General features: G+C 42.3%; 1 protein-coding gene and 1 long non-coding RNA gene across 2 annotated transcripts; one reads left to right on the top strand and one right to left on the bottom strand.

Annotated features, from left to right (window-relative positions):
- Positions 1–244: 244 nt before the first annotated feature.
- On the bottom strand, positions 245–10560 carry tbx2b (T-box transcription factor 2b). Its single transcript, XM_018701049.2, has 8 exons — positions 10375–10560; positions 8364–9196; positions 7170–7437; positions 5369–5515; positions 4110–4186; positions 3759–3928; positions 2235–2818; positions 245–1689 (listed from the first exon to the last, which is right to left on the bottom strand). The coding sequence occupies exons 2-8, from the start codon at positions 8720–8722 to the stop codon at positions 1240–1242; spliced, it is 2055 nt and encodes a 684-aa protein (XP_018556565.1). The 5' UTR covers positions 8723–9196; positions 10375–10560; the 3' UTR covers positions 245–1239.
- Positions 9224–17806, top strand: LOC108900165 (uncharacterized). The gene is made up of 3 exons (XR_001963673.2): positions 9224–9888; positions 14238–15901; positions 17395–17806. It is a non-coding gene; the product is annotated as an uncharacterized LOC108900165 (long non-coding RNA).
- Positions 17807–17829: the final 23 nt, after the last annotated feature.

Raw genomic sequence — 17829 nt, forward strand, 5'->3', positions numbered from 1 at the left:
TGGAGCTCTGTCTCTGTTCCTCTGTATTTGTCGGTGGATGCAGACTAAAACATGGCACACACGTTTCCTAAAAATCAGCGATACTTCATACAGTTTTTCAAACCAACAAGCGCTAAATAGCTTTAATTTACAGTATATGGTCATGTAAAATAGAGGAGAGGAGGAGGAGAAAAAAAAGCAACGAGTTAAATTCGAAATATATACACGCTAATATACAGCCTTGAATAAATTAATACCAATTGCATATTCTTGGATCTTAGCTTTATTTACAGATTTTTATCTTTAATTACATAAATATTTCATTTTTCTGGCATGAAATGATTAGCGGTTCTTTCTCTCGCAGACGGAACGTTCACTTTCCATCCCTTTTGAAATAATCAGGCCTGGGAACAAAAAAAAAACAAAACAAAAAAAAAAAACAAAGTTTTTTGGATGCAGCTTGAGACCTGCCTGTCGGCGTGATGAGGCTCCTGTTCAGAGATCGGCTTGGTGTTTAAAAACCAGGCCCGGATGCTCGGATGCTTCAAGTTAACCATACACAACACACACTTTCCACTGTGCGCCGCTCAGTCTGTGGTGCTGCAGGCTCTCAGGCAGGTTAGACCGATATATGGGGCCGATACTGGCCTTGTGTGCTCCACCTCTGGTATGATGGAAATGATAAAGTTTGATTCATTACATTTTTGTAGTGGAAATGATCAGTGTTAGTCTCTATGACATTTCCTTGAACATAAGAGGTTGGAGGGTTTTTAAAATATAAAATATATTTTTTATGATTAGGGTATGTAGTGTTTATTGTTTTTTAGTCTTTGTACATTTATGTACTTAATTTATGTCAATTACTTTTTATTCCATCAATGTAGAAATGTATTTCTCCATATAATTTATATCGTCTCTTGTGTGGTCAGCCTGCTTTCAAGAGATGCTAACTCTAAAACACTGGGACTCATGGAACAGTTTTGGTGTCTAATGAGAAAATGTTGTTAACAGGCTTTCCACTCTTTCTAATTGGTCAGCTCTGGAGGAAACCTTCAATACTTGTGAATTTAGAGTGGTTTAATTATATGAACATTTTCATTCAGTCTGCAGCTTTGTTCTGAAAAATATCAGTTACCAGCCTTCACCGACCCTTATCGGTCAAACCCCTTTCCCACTCTCTGTAATGTGCTGTACAGGACATATGCACTTATAGTCCTCTGGTATTCAAGCCAAGACTTCATCCCAGACAGAGAGTCTTCATCACTTGGGAGAGTCTGCAGTTGGGGAGGGCTCCCTCTGGCTCTCCAGGCCACTCACCAGTCTCTGGATACTTTGCAGCTCATTCACTGAGTCCTTCATGGAGGTTTTGGGGGATGCAGCCCTCCCACTTGACCCTCCTGTCTTGTGGTTACTGTGGTGCTCCGGGGTTGGGCTAGCCTCTCTACTGCCCGGTTTGGAGGATTCAGAGCCTGGGTTGAGGCTGCTGGGCAGGCCAGTGGTGAGCAGACTGGAGCTCTGAGGCAGCGACACTGGGAGCTGGTAAGGGTTGAAGCGGAGCCGAGGCCGGGAAGAGCCCAGGAAGGGATTCCTGGACAGTGGGCTAGAGGTGCTGGTGGTGGGGAGGGCTGAGGCTGAGGCTGCTGCTGCAGCCGCTGCCATGTAGGTGTAAGGGTATGGGAAGAGTCCTCCAAATGGAGGCATTGGGATGCCCTGGAATATAAAAGAGGAAAGATTTGGATTCATAGTTGTACACATCACTGTTTCCAGTCAAGCGGTCAAATATTATATCAGTAACACATCAAACACAATTCCAACACAAAGAGCATCTGAATAGATCAGTTTCCTCAAATCATTTAGAACAGATTTTTAATGAAATTACGTGTTTTAGCACTTTTTAACACTTTTTACGGACACCTGATAAAATGTTTGTGACAAAATGTATCTGATGACTGAATCTCTTATTAAATACTTATGTTTTCATACAAATACACAAAGGTCCCACATGTTTACAGCTGTAGCTAATACATTCTTATTTTCAACCTTAAATTAATCCCAGCTCTGATTCATATAAATGACTGATGTCATACTGTGCAAGGTCAGGTTTCTATTCACAGTTATGGTCTTTAAGACCTGACATCTAATCCTGTCTTAAGTCTCACTCCAGAGCTCCAGCTTTCCTGTCTTGCTCACATCATCTCAGTGCTACAGGTGTACAGGCAAACTAAGTCATTTTCTGACTGGATGACCTTCCTTACCTGAGAGGCGAGCATGTGCTGGGACAGATGGAATGGGAAGGGACTGGGGGTTCCTCCTGTGCCCTGGGCAGAGAGGCTGCCGTTTTCCAAACCACTTGCTCCCGATACAGAGGCCAAAAGATGCCCCATGCCCATAGCAGAAAAGGCTCCAGGGGCCATGGCAAACTGCCCGGGGTGAAACAACAGTGGCGATCCGGTGTTCAGAGGGTTAAAGAACTGCTGACTGTGCAGGCCAGACAGAGCTAAGCTTTGTAAGTGGCCTGGGCTGAAGTGCGAGGGGCTCTCTGTCTGGACCATGAGAGGGGAGAACGCATCTTTAGTGGCACTGATGCCTCCGGCCTCTGAGTCCTTTGTCTGTGCGTCCGTGGTGTCCTTCCTGTGCCTGCCCTCTGCTTTGTCCTTCTCAAGGTTCCTTATACTGAATATGGAGTCGTCCTTCTTTTCTGTGCTAGGCCTGTCACGCATACGGTCTTCACACCTGGAGCTGTAGGGGGACACAGGTTCGGGTCCTGGGCTGTTGGAGGTGGTGCAGTGGTCGTCATGATGCTCCAGCTCCTGCTCGCTGTCAGTGCATGTTTTTTCATCTGTGGCACAGGAATCACATGAGGAAAAAGTACAAGAAGAATGTTAAAGCATTTATCACCTCATTCCCAATCATCACAAAAATCATCACAAAAACTAATAATCTACACACACACTTATACTGTTACAACAGTTTTGAGCATGCAAGCATTAGAAAAAACAGCACATTAAAATAAGCAACAGGGCCAACTAAAACCTACGAGGAGCTTAGATTTTGTTAAATCAATTAGTTAGATAAATTAAGGGCAGTGAAATGTTGGGATCAGACTAAATAAAAACTAAAATTAGATCAAACTTAACAACATTAAGTAAATGAAACCAAAATATCTATAACTCCAGTGGGAGTTTTGTACACTGTATATTCTCAATTATAACATTTAAATTATCATTTGAATATGGTATACCACTTTGGTGAAAAATCAGGTTTACATATGTGGTTGTGTCACACAGATAATAATGTATTTAGCTCCCAAACACTGTTTGATCCTGCATCATAAACTTTAAGGAAAAAATCAGTCTGATAGAATTCAGTGAAATAAAGCGGGCTGATCTTCAGGTGGTCAATTTGATTAACTGATAGATGTGGAACACAAAACAAATCCACTGATAATATGATTCTTAAACATCCACACAGAATGCAGATCAATGTGATATATTTTAAAATCTATCAAACTGGCCCACGTAAATTAGAGTAATAAGAATAGAGAAATAAACAGGCTAATTCCATTTCGACATGACAGTAGTCTGATTATCTTCACGTTGCTTATTATTTCCTCTTTACAGTCACATTTTAGCCAATTTAATAAAGTTGTAATTTAATTTAAATGTAAAAAAAAACCCTGAATATTATGACACTCCAAAAGACTTGATTTAAGCCTGCATAATTTATATACATTTCTATGTATGGACCCAACAGTAAAATCAAACAATAATGTATCTCACCTCGACTGGGTCTGCTGAACCTCAGCGGGCTGGTACCAGCTCCCAACGGGGAGTGGACGGTGTCCCTGCCGGCCGGAGGCTCACTGGAGGAGGCGTCCGAGTCCGCGCCCTCTCGGTCCACCTTGCACTGGTCCTCATACATCCGCAGCGACGGCATGGTCAGCTGCTTCCTGCAAAATAATAATAATAATAATAATGATAATAATAATAATAATAATAATGGTGGTGGTGGTTTGGGATGTCGTTACGTTGTGACACCATGACCTAACAAAATAGAAAAAATGGTTGGCACGCGCGCGCGCACACACACGCACACACAGTAGTTTTTGCAGGTGTTATGCTGTTTGTTACCTTTTCTCCCTTCTTCCGTTCCCCGTGTCTCTGAATCCTTTCGCAAACGGGTTGTTATCAATCTTCAGCTGCGTTATCTGTCGAAAATATCAAAAACATAATACGGACTTAATTTTAGAGGCATGGAACCAGTGTTAGAGTCCTTTGTCTTCACCTGCTCCACATTTAGGAAAACAATGCGTTTCAACAAACACACAAAGAAACGTGTTGGACAGGAGCCACGGAGGGCCTCGGATTTGCATTATTAATAAAAAGCGTAATGATGGGGCGTTATTCTCATAGGCCCCTGGAGAGAAATTCTGCCACGAAATATTTCTCTATGGGGCTACACAAGCCTCCGTTCCCCTAGAAAAAGGCAGGGGGAGCAATACTTGAACAGATGACTATCATATCAATAATTAATACTGCGGTTTGGATCGCTGCTGCTTCACGATATGTCCTGATGTAGAAGAGGCTGGTGCGGCTCCACGAGCAGATACTGAGTCGGTAAGGGCCTGCACGGAGCTTCTGGGCTCCTGGAGGCCCTCAGTGGCCCTTGAACAAGACGCTTCAGGCGTTTGCCACTTGAACAGAGAGAGTTCTCGCAGCATCTGCCCACTGTGGCTGCAGGGTGACCAGCCTTTTAAATGCCCTATAATCGATTGTGACTCTTTGCCATAAACTTTTACAACAAGACCCCCCCCCTCACCCCTCACCCCTCACCCCTCCCTCCTGGACACAAGCTCCAATTAACTTCGTGGAAGAGGATAAAGACTCGGCGCAGGGGCTTAAAATGATGCCATCAAATATACACATATAGAAAACCTTAATTCAAACACTTTATTTTTTACAGGTCAATCCAAAGACGGAGGCCGCTAGTGTATCTTTTTTAAAGAAATCCCAAAATAAAATAATGTCTTCTAGGTCTAATGCCGCACCACAACAAAACATTTATATACGCCTAATTTATCCACTTGTGGTTAAGGTAATAGCTCATTTATCGGCCATGGATAGTAGATAACACACACCACACAACACTGAAGCTGCACATTTGAATTCATAGTCAGACATATCTCCCACAATCACAAATCCAGGCAAAACAGCAATTAAAAAATCAAGTGGGACATGGGAGTCCTCTGCAGGGAAATTAGGCGACCTACAAAATCAGATTAAGTCTTCGCTGGTTGGTGGTGGGGGGAGGGGACGCATGTAGGACATTTATTTTGCAAAGTATAGCAGCCATATTAGAAGCCGTTGGTTGAGTGTGAACAGTGACTCACCTTGTCGTTCTGATACGCTGTCACAGCCACGAACTCGGTCTCCGGGAACACGTAGGTCCTGAAGGTGCTGTAAGGGAGCTTCAGGATGTCGTTGGCCCGCACTATGTGGAATCTGGGCTGGTATTTGTGCATGGAGTTCAGGATGGTCTGGACCAATACACACAAACACACAGCTTTGTAGTGAATACCACGGTATTTTATGTCCCTCTGATGTTTTCTTCACATTAAAACTCGACACTAGACGGAATATGTTGACGCGGATCACCCAGGCTATTGTTATTGATGCTGTTATAATTACTGTGTAAGCAGACTTGTCTGTAATTAGTGCGGGGCAAAGGGAAAAACCTGACCAGGCCACACATGCTGTCATGAGGGCTCAGAACCACAGGGAAAAAAAATGATTTGATCCAGTTTCTTTCGAGACAAAAGCTACGCATTTTAAAATTTACCACACGCACTATAGTTACTTTAACCGCGTGGAGTTATAGCCTCAGGCTGTGTTTTGATACACAGAGCATCAAAGACTCCATACACTTTACCAGAAAACACAGTCTAGTTTTAGAATTCCAAAAAATAATTACAGCATATATTTAAACGCTATAAATAAGCAGATAAATGCTGAAATATTCTAATTCATATACACACACATATATAAATTCTGCTTGCAAGCGATTGCAATTTTTTTTTAACTGACATGTAAATGTTGAATTTGTTTCCAGTCGGAAGCACAGTCTGCCTGTCAGTCAGGTGAACTTTCTCAGACAGGGTATTTTTTATTTTCCTGCTTGATAATACACACACAGGTTCAATAAGGTCAAATACAACCGAGATAGTAATAGTAATAGTTTAGATAAAACTAAAGACATTGCAGCATCTAGGCCAAATAGAACACTACAGACATAATGGTATACAAAACAACAGCATAACCCACTGTACACTATACTATACTATACTATACTATACTATACTATACTATAATATCCTAACATTAATACTATAGTATTAGGTTACAGGCTGGAGGGGATATAAGACACGTCAGTCGGCTCGGTCATTCAAGCTCATTTCATCATTTCTCTCTGACCCGATTTGATGATACGCCACTTAATCCCCCGCCTTGCAATCACTCTGCTCAAATATTATGTTTTTAAATATATATATATATATATATATATGTATATATATATTTTCCCAATACAACCTCGACTAAAAATATAGAATAAAAAGGGCCGGGCAGTGCAGCCAGTTTCTAGGCCTTGAGCTGCTGCAGAGAGCTGAGTCTGGGTTTGAACATTTGAATGGAGGAGAAGAAAATACAAGCTGATAATATTCTGAAGAGCTACAAGGAAACATAAGCTGTGTGTATGTCAGTGGTGGTGGTGGTGGTGGGGGGGGGAGTCAAGAGGCGACAAAGTGTCAACAGCTTTGGACATTAACAGCACCACGATTTACTCATCTATAAACGCAAGCTCTCTGTTTTTAAGGATAGTTTTGGAACACACTGGCCAAAGGCTTGGGGTTATTTGTGGACATGTGTATTCATACTACTTATTTATTTCACTGCAGAAGTTATATAGTTTGAATTCAGCATACGCTACGTGCTCTGATTTATTTCCCTTTTTTTGTATTATTCTTTGACTTCTGTGAGGACCCACTTCTGACATACACTTCATAAAATTTTCATCTGAACTTTTTTTTTTTTTTAAAGAAACACCCTGCCCCTTCAGCAAACATCTCATACAGCACCAAAACACGAAAAAACGTCTCTGCACAGACGAGAAAAAAAATATCTCGCTATACTTACAAATCCGTGTTTGTCTGAGATATTGTTGGTCAGTTTGAGTTTATGGAAAGCAACAGGCTTGGCCATCCACTGCTCGCCGGTGGCCGGGCTGTCCGGATGGATATACATCCTCTTGGGCATCTCCGGGTCGGCCTTGCCCGCCACCATCCAGCGAGAGTTGTGGAACTTGTAGCGGCAGTCGTCTGCCGCCACGATGTCCATCAGCAGGATGTATTTGGCTTTTTTATCAAGCCCATTTATTCGCACTTTGAACGGAGGGAACATCCTCCTGGAGAGAGAAACACACAGGGAGTCAACACGCCGTGATTCAACCAAAACACATCATCAGATTATCATGCAAGACTTGAACAAGTCTGACAAAAGAGGCATTGAAGACGCCGCGGACGCGGAAAAACACGACGCGCTGACAAGTGGAAATATTGTAATTGTCAGATATTATTCTCCAGTGTTGCACGCAATTAGGAGACAGCAAGCAACACTGAAGAACCATAGTGTGTGTGTGTGTGTGTGTGTGTGTGCGTGCGTGTCTGTGGTGTCTCTGTCCGTCTGTGTGTGTGTGTGTGTGTGTGTGTGTTGTCCAAGCCTACACTACAAAGTAGTATATTTATGACCACACCACTTCACGTTCCTGCCTTTTGAAGTGACAGCCTGTTTATAAAATCCAGAAGCCTGCTGCTTTCACAGAATGCAGTTTGGGAGATAAAACCTGATTAAAGCTAAGGCCACATTTTCCCCCAAATATCTCAAATATGTACTGTGATCGGTCTGGAAATATAGGCCATCACACACGTTTCCAAATAAACTGAAGTTTTATTTAATCACTCACTTTCATAAATGAGGCCAGTTTAACTCTGTGTCTGTAGCCTGTGACTGTGGGACTGGAACTCCCTTTAAAAGAATCTATTTAGTGCATAATTCGAGGTAAATAAAACATATCTTTGTAGTGTTATTTAGATTTTTGGTCTATTTTTATTAAGCGTAGAACAGGCTAATAATCGGTGGGAGAATAATTACCGAGTAGCAAAGGCCTGACTCACAGGCTGCTTTTGAATAACGAGAGTAAATGTCTTTTTAGCTGCTTTAAACTTGTCAGCTGTATCTGGTTCTCTGCATATATGCAGACAGCTGTCGGACTTGTTATGGAAAATAAAATCTTCCCGGTATCTCAGCGAGAGGAATTACAGCAATTCTTACCTTCCGGACTTGGTAATAACCATCTCCGTCCCGAGTTTATGAAACTGGTCCCAAAGATCCTTGGCTTCCAGTGTAACTTTGGGGTCGTCGTCCACCTCCTCCTCGGGCTCCAGGCTTTTCATGCTGCGGAGATGAGCCGCCTGATGGTGGCTGAGGGCCGGGTGGAGCCCAGCCTCCGCCGCCCCGGCCAGGCCGTGGTCCGGGATGGGCTTGGTGAGCGCGCCGGGAGGCAGGCTGAGCGCCGGAAAGAAGGAGGGCTGCGCGGCCGCTAGGAAAGCGGACATGGGGAAGTCGGTCGGCCGGTGTGCGTGGAAAGGGTGATAAGCCATTGCAGTCCCTGTAAAAACTGGATCTCTCATCGGTGCATCCACAAAAACCAAGTGAAATAATGGATATTTTTAGTGGTATTTCCTTCAACCTTGAGCCAGTGTAGGTCCGCGCTTCGCGAGCAGTTAATTTCTGTAAAGCTGTACAGAAGAGTACAGCGCCTTGCCACAACGCGTTATCAGGGTGAAGAAAATAGCCCACAGTTGTTGTTGGTGCGCTTTTCCTTTGGTTCCTCCGCCGAGTCCTTCAGTGGAAGCGGCGCTGTGGAGGGAGAGCCCGGCTGCGTTGTGTGCCTCTTAGAGAAATAAGCAGTTTCTCTACTTCAGTCATCCCACACTGACTGGAGAGATGTGGCCCCGTTCACTGCAGATCTGTGACTATCTCACATGTCCTTCCTGCCTCCATCCCCAACACTAATGAACCAAGCCCCTTTGATTGCTGATTTTACGCTTTCTGGACCAATTGTGGGCCCCTATAGGCGTGGTTCTGACAGCTCCGGCCAGACTCTAGGAGAGGAGGGGGGGACAAGAAGGTGTCGGAAGCATTAGCAGTAAGAAAACATGTCAACAGAATAAAATATTAACCAATGACAGGAAAGATCGGGAAATCCCACCCCCATTTCCAAGCCAAACACCGGGTCAGCCCTCAGTTCTTGGCCGGTGGAGGCATCACCTCTCTCGGCTTGCGTTTTTACAATGTCGCCTCCGGAGAAACCAACCTGTCCACTGTCTTAATACTCACCTTTATACAGAGGAACAGCTCCAGTTCTCTACGTTTACCACAATCTTTTAGAACAAGTCACAACAGTAAATCCTCGACTCCGGAGATATTTATTTCAAAGAGCTGCTGCTCTTTCGCTCGCTCTCTATTATAACAGACTTGTAATTATTCCAAGTTATCGGCTGCTTTGACGCTTAGGCTGGATTTGCTTCACATTAGCCCAGGCTATGTTAGCTGTGAGTGTACTGACTTCAGACTCATACAGCCCCCAGGTTCCCCACTCGCGAGCCATTTATCTGTGCGTTTTCCTGATCGAGCTGACGGGAAGGCAGCAGCAGCCGCAGTGGCGGCAGCAGCGTAACACAGAGACACAAGGCTGGAAAAAAAACAGACCCAGATGCTGCGTGGAGGAAAAAGAGGAAACCAGATGAATGATGATGAATGAATTTTGAGAGAAAAATCAGGGAGAAGGAAAGCGGTGAGTGCTCACTACACAAACTCTTCCTTGTTTAGCAGCAAATAAAGTTACATTTCTTTGAGACTCCGTTGCATATTTAGAAATTTAATTTAAAAATGCGGCTAAATAATATGCTTGTAATTGCAGCTGTATTATTCCTGCTGTTACAGTGCTGTGTGACTTCGCGGTGATTTTTTTTTCCTGGTGTATAGTTTATACTTCTCGCAGCGATGAGATGATTTAGCACTCAGTCTCAGAGCGGAGGGCAGGCCGTGGTAGCGTGTAATCTCCGACAGGTTGTATTTTGTCAAACCAGAGACAGTGCGGGACTCCGGGAGCCACGGGGGGCCCCCACCAGCCTCCCTGCACTCTGCTCTGCTGAGCTCCTTTAGAAAAATCTAACGCCTCAGCTCTTGATTAACTTGGACTCAGTTCGTTGAAGAGCCGCTCGGCGCCAGTCGGCTGATGCGCCACAATAAGAACAATCTCTTGTCTCTTTATATTTACCCTGAAGTCCTACATGTGTGAGCGCCTCCGGCCCCCTCAGCAGCCTCATCTGCGGCTCCGCTCCGCTTTTCTGCCTCAGCCATGATTCGGTGTCAGATGTGAGTTAAGTTTTTGGGGGTAAACAGCTGCTCTCTGGGCAGGACGGACCGTGATGTCGGCCACAGGCGTCACGTCGCTAAAAACTGAAACAAAAAGTGATAATCCCTCTGAATGACAACTGCGCATTTCCTATTAACCCCTGAAACTAAGCCGCGTCTTTGCGGCTTCCGCCGACAGCCGTACAAAACTCATACTGGCCATAAAAATGTCTAAAATCACATTTGCAAACCCAAGTTACTGAAACATAAAATCCATCGAACACATCTCCTGATCGGCCACTAGAGAAAAAAAGACAGAAGGTGCAGAAAAAAACATATAAACAAACAAAAATAAAAAACAAAACATATCTTAAATGAGACCCACAAAGTTTCAGCAGCTCATGCTTGTGTGTCAGAAACAGCATGTTGTGTGATTTAAGACCATGAAATGTTTGCACATCTCCACCTTGTTACACACTTGTTGCTCGGCTTCCATCAGAGTGATACAGCCATGCGTAAAGAGTCGGCAGCCCAGGCAGGAGCAGTCAGAGCACAACAGAGCGCAGTGTACCTCACTGAGGCCAAAACTGTTCCTACAAACCCAGGAAACACATTAGATCAGACACCAGTCCCTAGAGCATCAACCTCTTCACACAGTGCACACATCAGTAGCAGCCAGTGCTCAGTGACAATGTGAAGAAGTACATTTTCCGCCAGCCAGGTGTTGGAAATAAATGCCAGTGAACGTCAGCTTCACATGAGAATGTAAAATCATCGAGAATGTCTTCCACATACCTCGCCGTTTTCTCCAGAGTTATATTGTGGTGTGCATCTGTTATAATTTGCTTGGACAGCTGACTTGTTTGGAATGCTGCAACGTGAGATTTATGAAATGACAGAGATGTAGGAGCGCCGTGGGAGCGGCGGCGGCTTGTTAGAGTTTTGGAGCTGCATGCATGGAGCTTTACATGGGAGAAAAAAAAGATTAGCAACATATGGAGGTGGATAACGGTTTTTCTGCCGGAATACTCAGCTGGATAATTGTATCAATAATGCTTGTGCAAATTACTCACCATTTATTTGTTCTGTGCCCTCAGCGGTACAGAAATCTCCATTACGCGTGATTTAAAAGTCATTAAGTGGAAGGAGGACTGCTCTGAGCTGCTGGTAGATCTGCATGCAGGGGCACTGCACTGATAGATTAACATATCGTTTGTGTTAGGGGAAACAGACTGTAAATATGTTGCTTAGACTTGTTTGGGAATGTGTGTGTCCTGGTTGTGGAGGAGAAACCATCAACATGCAGAGGAAAGATCTGGCAAAATCAAGTTTGGAGAAATATTTAAAAGGAAGCGCTAAACCTGACGTTTTTGTCCCTCAACCTTCTCCTGTGTTGATAGTTTAATAAAATATACAGATGCTTCTGTTATATTGACAATTTTTAAATGATCTTATCCCCAGATTTTGGTAAAAATGAGAAAGTTGTGAAGCTTCAGTTTGAGATATTTGACGCAGCTGTCAGTCACACTGTACGCTGAGGGTGTATTTAAAGTGAATGAACCGCTTGCTTTACGCTTCCCTTTCACCAGGAAGTTAACTAAAGTTTTTCTGTGTCCTTGATCCGTCCGCTAAATACAATACACTGCAGGTGCAGATGTGAAAATGTGCGTAAAAAGCACATTCTCTCCTGTGTCACTGATCCGAGCCAAAGACGCTCTAATTACAACATAACGGGACAGTTTTCACCATATTCGTCTATAATTGAGTATTGTTATTTTCTTCCTCCCCTCGACATTGTTCTTTTCTTCCTTTCATCGCTCCATCTTCTCCTCCCATCTCCCTGCATCATCTCTCCGGCTATATTTAGCGGCTAGACTGAGGCCTTGGCGCCAGACCGTTTAAGACCTGTCAAAGTCCCTCATATTTCCCCTTGTCACATGGAAACCCGGCGACCAGCGGCCCTCTCCTCCTCCTCTTCTTCTCCTCCTCCTTTTCTCTTTTTCTCTTCCTCCCTCCTCCTTCTCCTGCTGCAACTACTGGCGGCCCTCCTCCTCCTCCCCCTCCTCCTCCTCCTCCTCCTCTCCTTCATCTCCTCCACTTCCTCCAACTCCTCTACAGTTCACTCTGCTAAATTAAACATATCGGTTCTCACTTGTAGGAAAAGCAAAATGTTTCCTCAACCCCTCCCCAACACGCACACACACACACACACACACACACACACACACACACACACACACACACACACACACACACTGAATCGTATTATTTCATATTATTTGGAACAATACTATGATAGAATGAAAGGCTCGGGACCAGAGTAATACCTGATGCATCACAGCTCTGCTATAAAACAAACCTTTTTACTGGACATGACTTCATGACAAACTCAATCATAAACTACAACCGCTCATATCCAGTTACCTGCCAGCCCCAAAGCCTGTTTTACCCTCCTATTCCCCCAGTCATGTATCTGAAAAGGAGCCACGCTGTTGCATCAAGGCTGTAGGTGCGCCTTACTGACAGGTAGACCGCCAGGTGGGGGCGCTATAGTGACCCAGGGGAGCCAGAGGAGAGCGACAGAACTGTCACATCCACAGGGACAGCATCCACCTCTTCGATGCTATAGATTCTTATATTACCACAGTCTGATCAGGTTTAATATCACAGAGACTCAGAGGAAGTTTTGACTCGCTTTAATGTTCTTTACATTTTCGTACAGTCACTGGCACAGTTTTTATTTATTTTTTTATTTTAATAGCAGTGAAATTGTACCACAGGTTCTTGTATTAAGGAGCCACAGGGACCCTTGGGTGATCCTGAGGTACAATCAGTGTCGTCACAGGTGAATGAGTTCATAGTGCACAGCAGACTGTGTGTATTTATCCAGTGATGACAGGTATAACAAACACGAAAGCAGGAGCGCTGGATGTGAATACATCACAGTGACATTAACTACCGTCATTCCTCTCCGTTTTTTTTTTTCATGTAAGCGTCACAAAAATCGTCTCTGTTTTCGGGTTACCGATTGGATGTAACCTTCCAGTTGTGCCCTTGAGCAAACAGGCCCCGCAGAGCCGTCAGGTATGTGCCCCCCCCGGACCTTAAATAATTACCTACTTTTTAAAACCACCAATAGCGATGCTGAGGTGGTGTTGTGCTTTTGTGTACGTTCATCATTCATTTTAAATAAAAGAAAAACAAATCATTTGAATCGTTTTCTTAGAAAATCACTTTCATGCAAACATCATTTCTGAACCGCAGAAAAGTTTTGGTCCCGGAAACGGATACACTGACACTGAAAAATATTTTGATCGTGTAAAAGGCCTCTGCACAAGCGACATTATCTAAAAAGAGATTCCCAATTTACTGACTTAAATACTTGTAATATTTTCGAATTGGTCCTCCTCCCTTGTACATTAAGGTTGTTTGCTTCAGAGATCACTTTTCCATATTCACTCGCAAAAAACACCTATTTTCAAAACAGATTGATTTAATTTGCGCAAATCGCAAATCGCACGATTTAATGGACTTTGTATTTGTACGTTCATGTCTTTAAACAAAAAATGCAGCTGCGCAGTTTTTGAAGATGCCAAGCAAATGAACCAGGAGAAATAGACTTACTCTATGTTGGAATCCAGAGAGCAGCTCTCAACTCATTCTTAATTAGGGAACATTCAAACACCGGGTTTTCATATTATCCGGCTGCCAATATTTAGGACTATTTTTTTGTTCGTTGAGACACCTTTTTTAAACCAGGAAAATGATCTCTTGTGTGTTTTGCAGATGTGTTGACAGCGTGGAGAAACTGAATTAGCAGCTGCGGCGGAGGGAACATTGAATCACATTAGGAGCGCAGCAGAGGAGCAGAGGCTACCTGCAGGCCGGAGGGAGGGAGAAGCTTTTTATTCCTCTGCTTTCATTCACCGAGAGGAAGGGGCTCACACACAACACGGAGGAAACACTACCCAACACATCACAACACAGGCTAACAGAAAACACAATGATAACCTCAAAATCTCTCATCACTCAGTCTCTCAAGACTAAAATGTCAACGGTGAGAAAAAGTTGAAATAGTTTCAAATGTCAGGGTTTTTTTTTTTTTTTGCGCTATTGACAAAAACACCAGTATGAACAATCAGTATGATAACAACGATTATTTACACTAGATTTATTTAAAATCCAGTTTCAACAAGTTTCAAGTTGTCTCCATAAACGATGACTGAAATATCAAAGATTATACTTTCTTTAAAATGAAATTATTTGCAGCTTCGAGACGCTGTAAAAAAAAAAAACAAAAAAAAAAAACTGTAAATGTGTTGTCATGCCATAAATAATGTCGTGTAATTGATCTGAATACAGATGAGTGAAGCCCGACGTCACTGTAATGCACACTCTCACAGCCTATATCTTCTATCACATTATGTTACACATGAATTCATATGGGCTCATTACAATGAACGTGAGTTGGTTGTTAACCGAGTTTAAGTTTGTTCTGCCTCCTCCTTTGTACAGGTAAGTGTTTTATTAGCTGCACCGTCAAATAAACCGGACACTGCTAAATGTGCTTTTTGAAGGATAAATATGGCGGATGACACTGAAGCTGACTCAGAAAAAAAGTGCTGCCCATGTTCCAGGTTCACATCTTATCTCCATCTAACCTGACAGCGGTACACTGAGCTCACATCTGCAGCTTTGTTCAGGACAACTGTTACACTGCACAGGTCCAGTTCTATACACCGATAGTGAGTTTAACGGTGACAATGCTGTCTCTGTGCCAACAGCTCTCAAAATGTGGTTCAAGGATCTCCAGGGGCCCTGTAGATTCATATAGGTGGTCTGATCCAGAATAATGAAACAATTTAATTTCAGAGTCATTTCCTTCACTAGAATTTATCCTGATGGCACAATAAATTATTATCATGCTCGTTCAAAAAAACCAAAACAAAACAAAAACAAAAACAAACAAACAAACAAAAAAAAAAACAATACACAGATCTAGATGGTCGGACAATTCAACAAAATTAAACTGATCACTGGAATCACCTGCTGCAGAATAACAGCTGTTTATGACATAGCCCTCTGAATTACATTATTATCATTCTGAATGATGTAGTTCTCATGTGGAATCCCAGACTCCTCAGAAAAAGCTAATATTATTTCTTTCACTCAAAATGAACCTGATCAGAGAATGCATGAATTCTCCAGCCTTGTCACAGCTCAGGACTCCACCTTATTTTTCACGAAGGCAGTTCAATATTAAAAATGAAACCTTTTCAGGTATTTAAATGATTGAATGTAATTGAGTCCACTTCATGCAAACCAAATTGAGATCCTCCTGCTGTCAGAGTGTTTCTAAACACTTTTTATATTCACAGGGCAGACTGAATGGTGTGTAAGGATTCACTATGAAGACAGTTTGATGACAAAACATAGAGGTATCATCCAGGGTAAGTTTCCTGTTTTGGAATTGTAGCAGTGAGCATTACTAAAACATAATGTTAACATCCTTTAAATCTCTCATCCATCTAAAGATAATTGTTTTTAAATCTAAGTCAAATTACAGAATCAACCCACGTTTGTGTGTTCTGCTGAAGTGCAGGAATGTCTTGGTTTAAGCAAATTCCTGATCACGTATGAATGAAAATTCATGAGAAATCTACCATAATATATACAGTAAAACACCCGACTGTACTATATGGTATAATTTCATTTTATTTTGGATGGTTAAAAGTAAATATTTTGTTATTTCTGAATGGTTTGAGATAACTGGCCTCTATAGAATGATTTTATAGTCGAAGCTGAATGGCAAATGAATCCATAATGAAACATGTCTGAAAGGACATATGACACAAAACGAGAGTGTTGGTTTATACTTAAAAACTAAACAACAACAACAACAACAAAAACAATCTTCACAGGATGTGAGCACAACCCCGTATTGTCACTTGTCATACACAAAAACCAAAGTGTCAATTTGCTGGAGTACAAACAGAACTGCTACCAATGATGTTCTTACTAATTTGACTTTTGACTTACTGTATTTACTGAAGTGCTTCTGGTCTCAGCAGAAGGAACGTCGTGACTGTGAGGGCCACTAGGGCACAAAGTTTGTATAAGAGTAACATGCAACACAATTACACAAATCAGCATCAATTGCTTACACTTAAAAACAACAAATACACATACTCCCTGACGTCCAGAGACACAGCGAGATGTTTCTGCTGGTTGCTGGTTAAGTTAGCAGGTGGTCTGTAAAGTGGTTCAGTCTAGCAAAATCACTAAGCTGCCAACAATGGTTGATGGCAATACTATTCTGTGCACATTTTAAAACTAAAAACTGTTACAAAGAACATGGTCACACTAGTTATATTGCGTGAATGATAACAAATCTCCTAAATCTACAAGGCTAATAAAACACAATGTTTATTATATATAAAGTATCATTCCTCTTACTTTACACTGCAGGCTGCTAATCTGCTGCCATTTAACATAGTCAAGGCTAAACTGTTAACACCAAGCCTACAACCTTTTAGCATAGTAAATGCTAAAGTGAATGGAGCCTGCTGTCATTAAGCATAATGTATACTGAGCTGCTAGCATCATAGTGTATGGATAGCCAAAGTGTTGGCATGCTGTGTTCTACTCAGATATGAAATGTGTCCACTTAAAATGTCTAACCTCTGAAGCTAACGCTGGTGTTTAGTGATGAAGCCATTCTAAAATCAGGAGAATACGTGTAATCGTCACATCCTGCCAATGTGACTGAATGCTAATAACTTCACTTTGTCTCAGGGTGATTCATAAGCATTCACTCTGCTGCCATGTTTCTCTTGTTGAAAGTTGGGACTCAGTACCAAGTAGTGTTCCACCACACATTTCCTAGCAGGAGGCTGGATGCTGGGACCTGGAAACTTTAAAGTTTGTTCCATTTACATTTCAGGGAGCTGATTCTCTTATCCAGAGTGACTTGAATCAGTGAGGGAAGGGATTTACTGTTGGGCTCAATGATTCTAACAGGACACATCTTTCTGAGCTACTGATGGACAACACTGCTGCTAAGTTTTGAAATCAGTATTTTAGAATTTCTTCTTGAAATGAATACTTACTGAACTGTGGCTTTGCCACATTTAGTGTCTTGCCAATGTGTGGTTGTTACAAACTGAGACAATATGTAATAGTTTCAGGTTTCAGTGTGTGTTATTCCTGGTATAATATTTTTTTTAAGTAAAGTGGTACTGATGATCATGAAGAACATTTCCTCCACATTTATAATTTATACTTTTGAAGATATTAAACAATGTAAAATCTTTGCAATAACATGTTGGAATCAAATAAAGATTTTCAACTGCAAACTGTGGTTTTCTTCTTCTAATTG

The sequence above is a fragment of the Lates calcarifer genome, linkage group LG21 (genome assembly GCF_001640805.2).
Source record: "Lates calcarifer isolate ASB-BC8 linkage group LG21, TLL_Latcal_v3, whole genome shotgun sequence".
Taxonomy (NCBI): Eukaryota; Metazoa; Chordata; class Actinopteri; family Centropomidae; genus Lates; species Lates calcarifer.

What these genes read in the sequence shown, in the direction of transcription:
- tbx2b (XM_018701049.2), bottom strand. Translation starts at nt 8,722, where the DNA reads ATGAGAGATCCAGTTTTTACAGGGACTGCAATGGCTTATCACCCTTTC. An exon ending in GTTATTACCAAGTCCGGAAG is followed by an intron (nt 7,438 to 8,363) that starts GTAAGAATTGCT and finishes TTCTCTCTCCAG; the next exon opens with GAGGATGTTCCCTCCGTTCA. An exon ending in AACGGAAGAAGGGAGAAAAG is followed by an intron (nt 3,929 to 4,109) that starts GTAACAAACAGC and finishes ATTATTTTGCAG; the next exon opens with GAAGCAGCTGACCATGCCGT.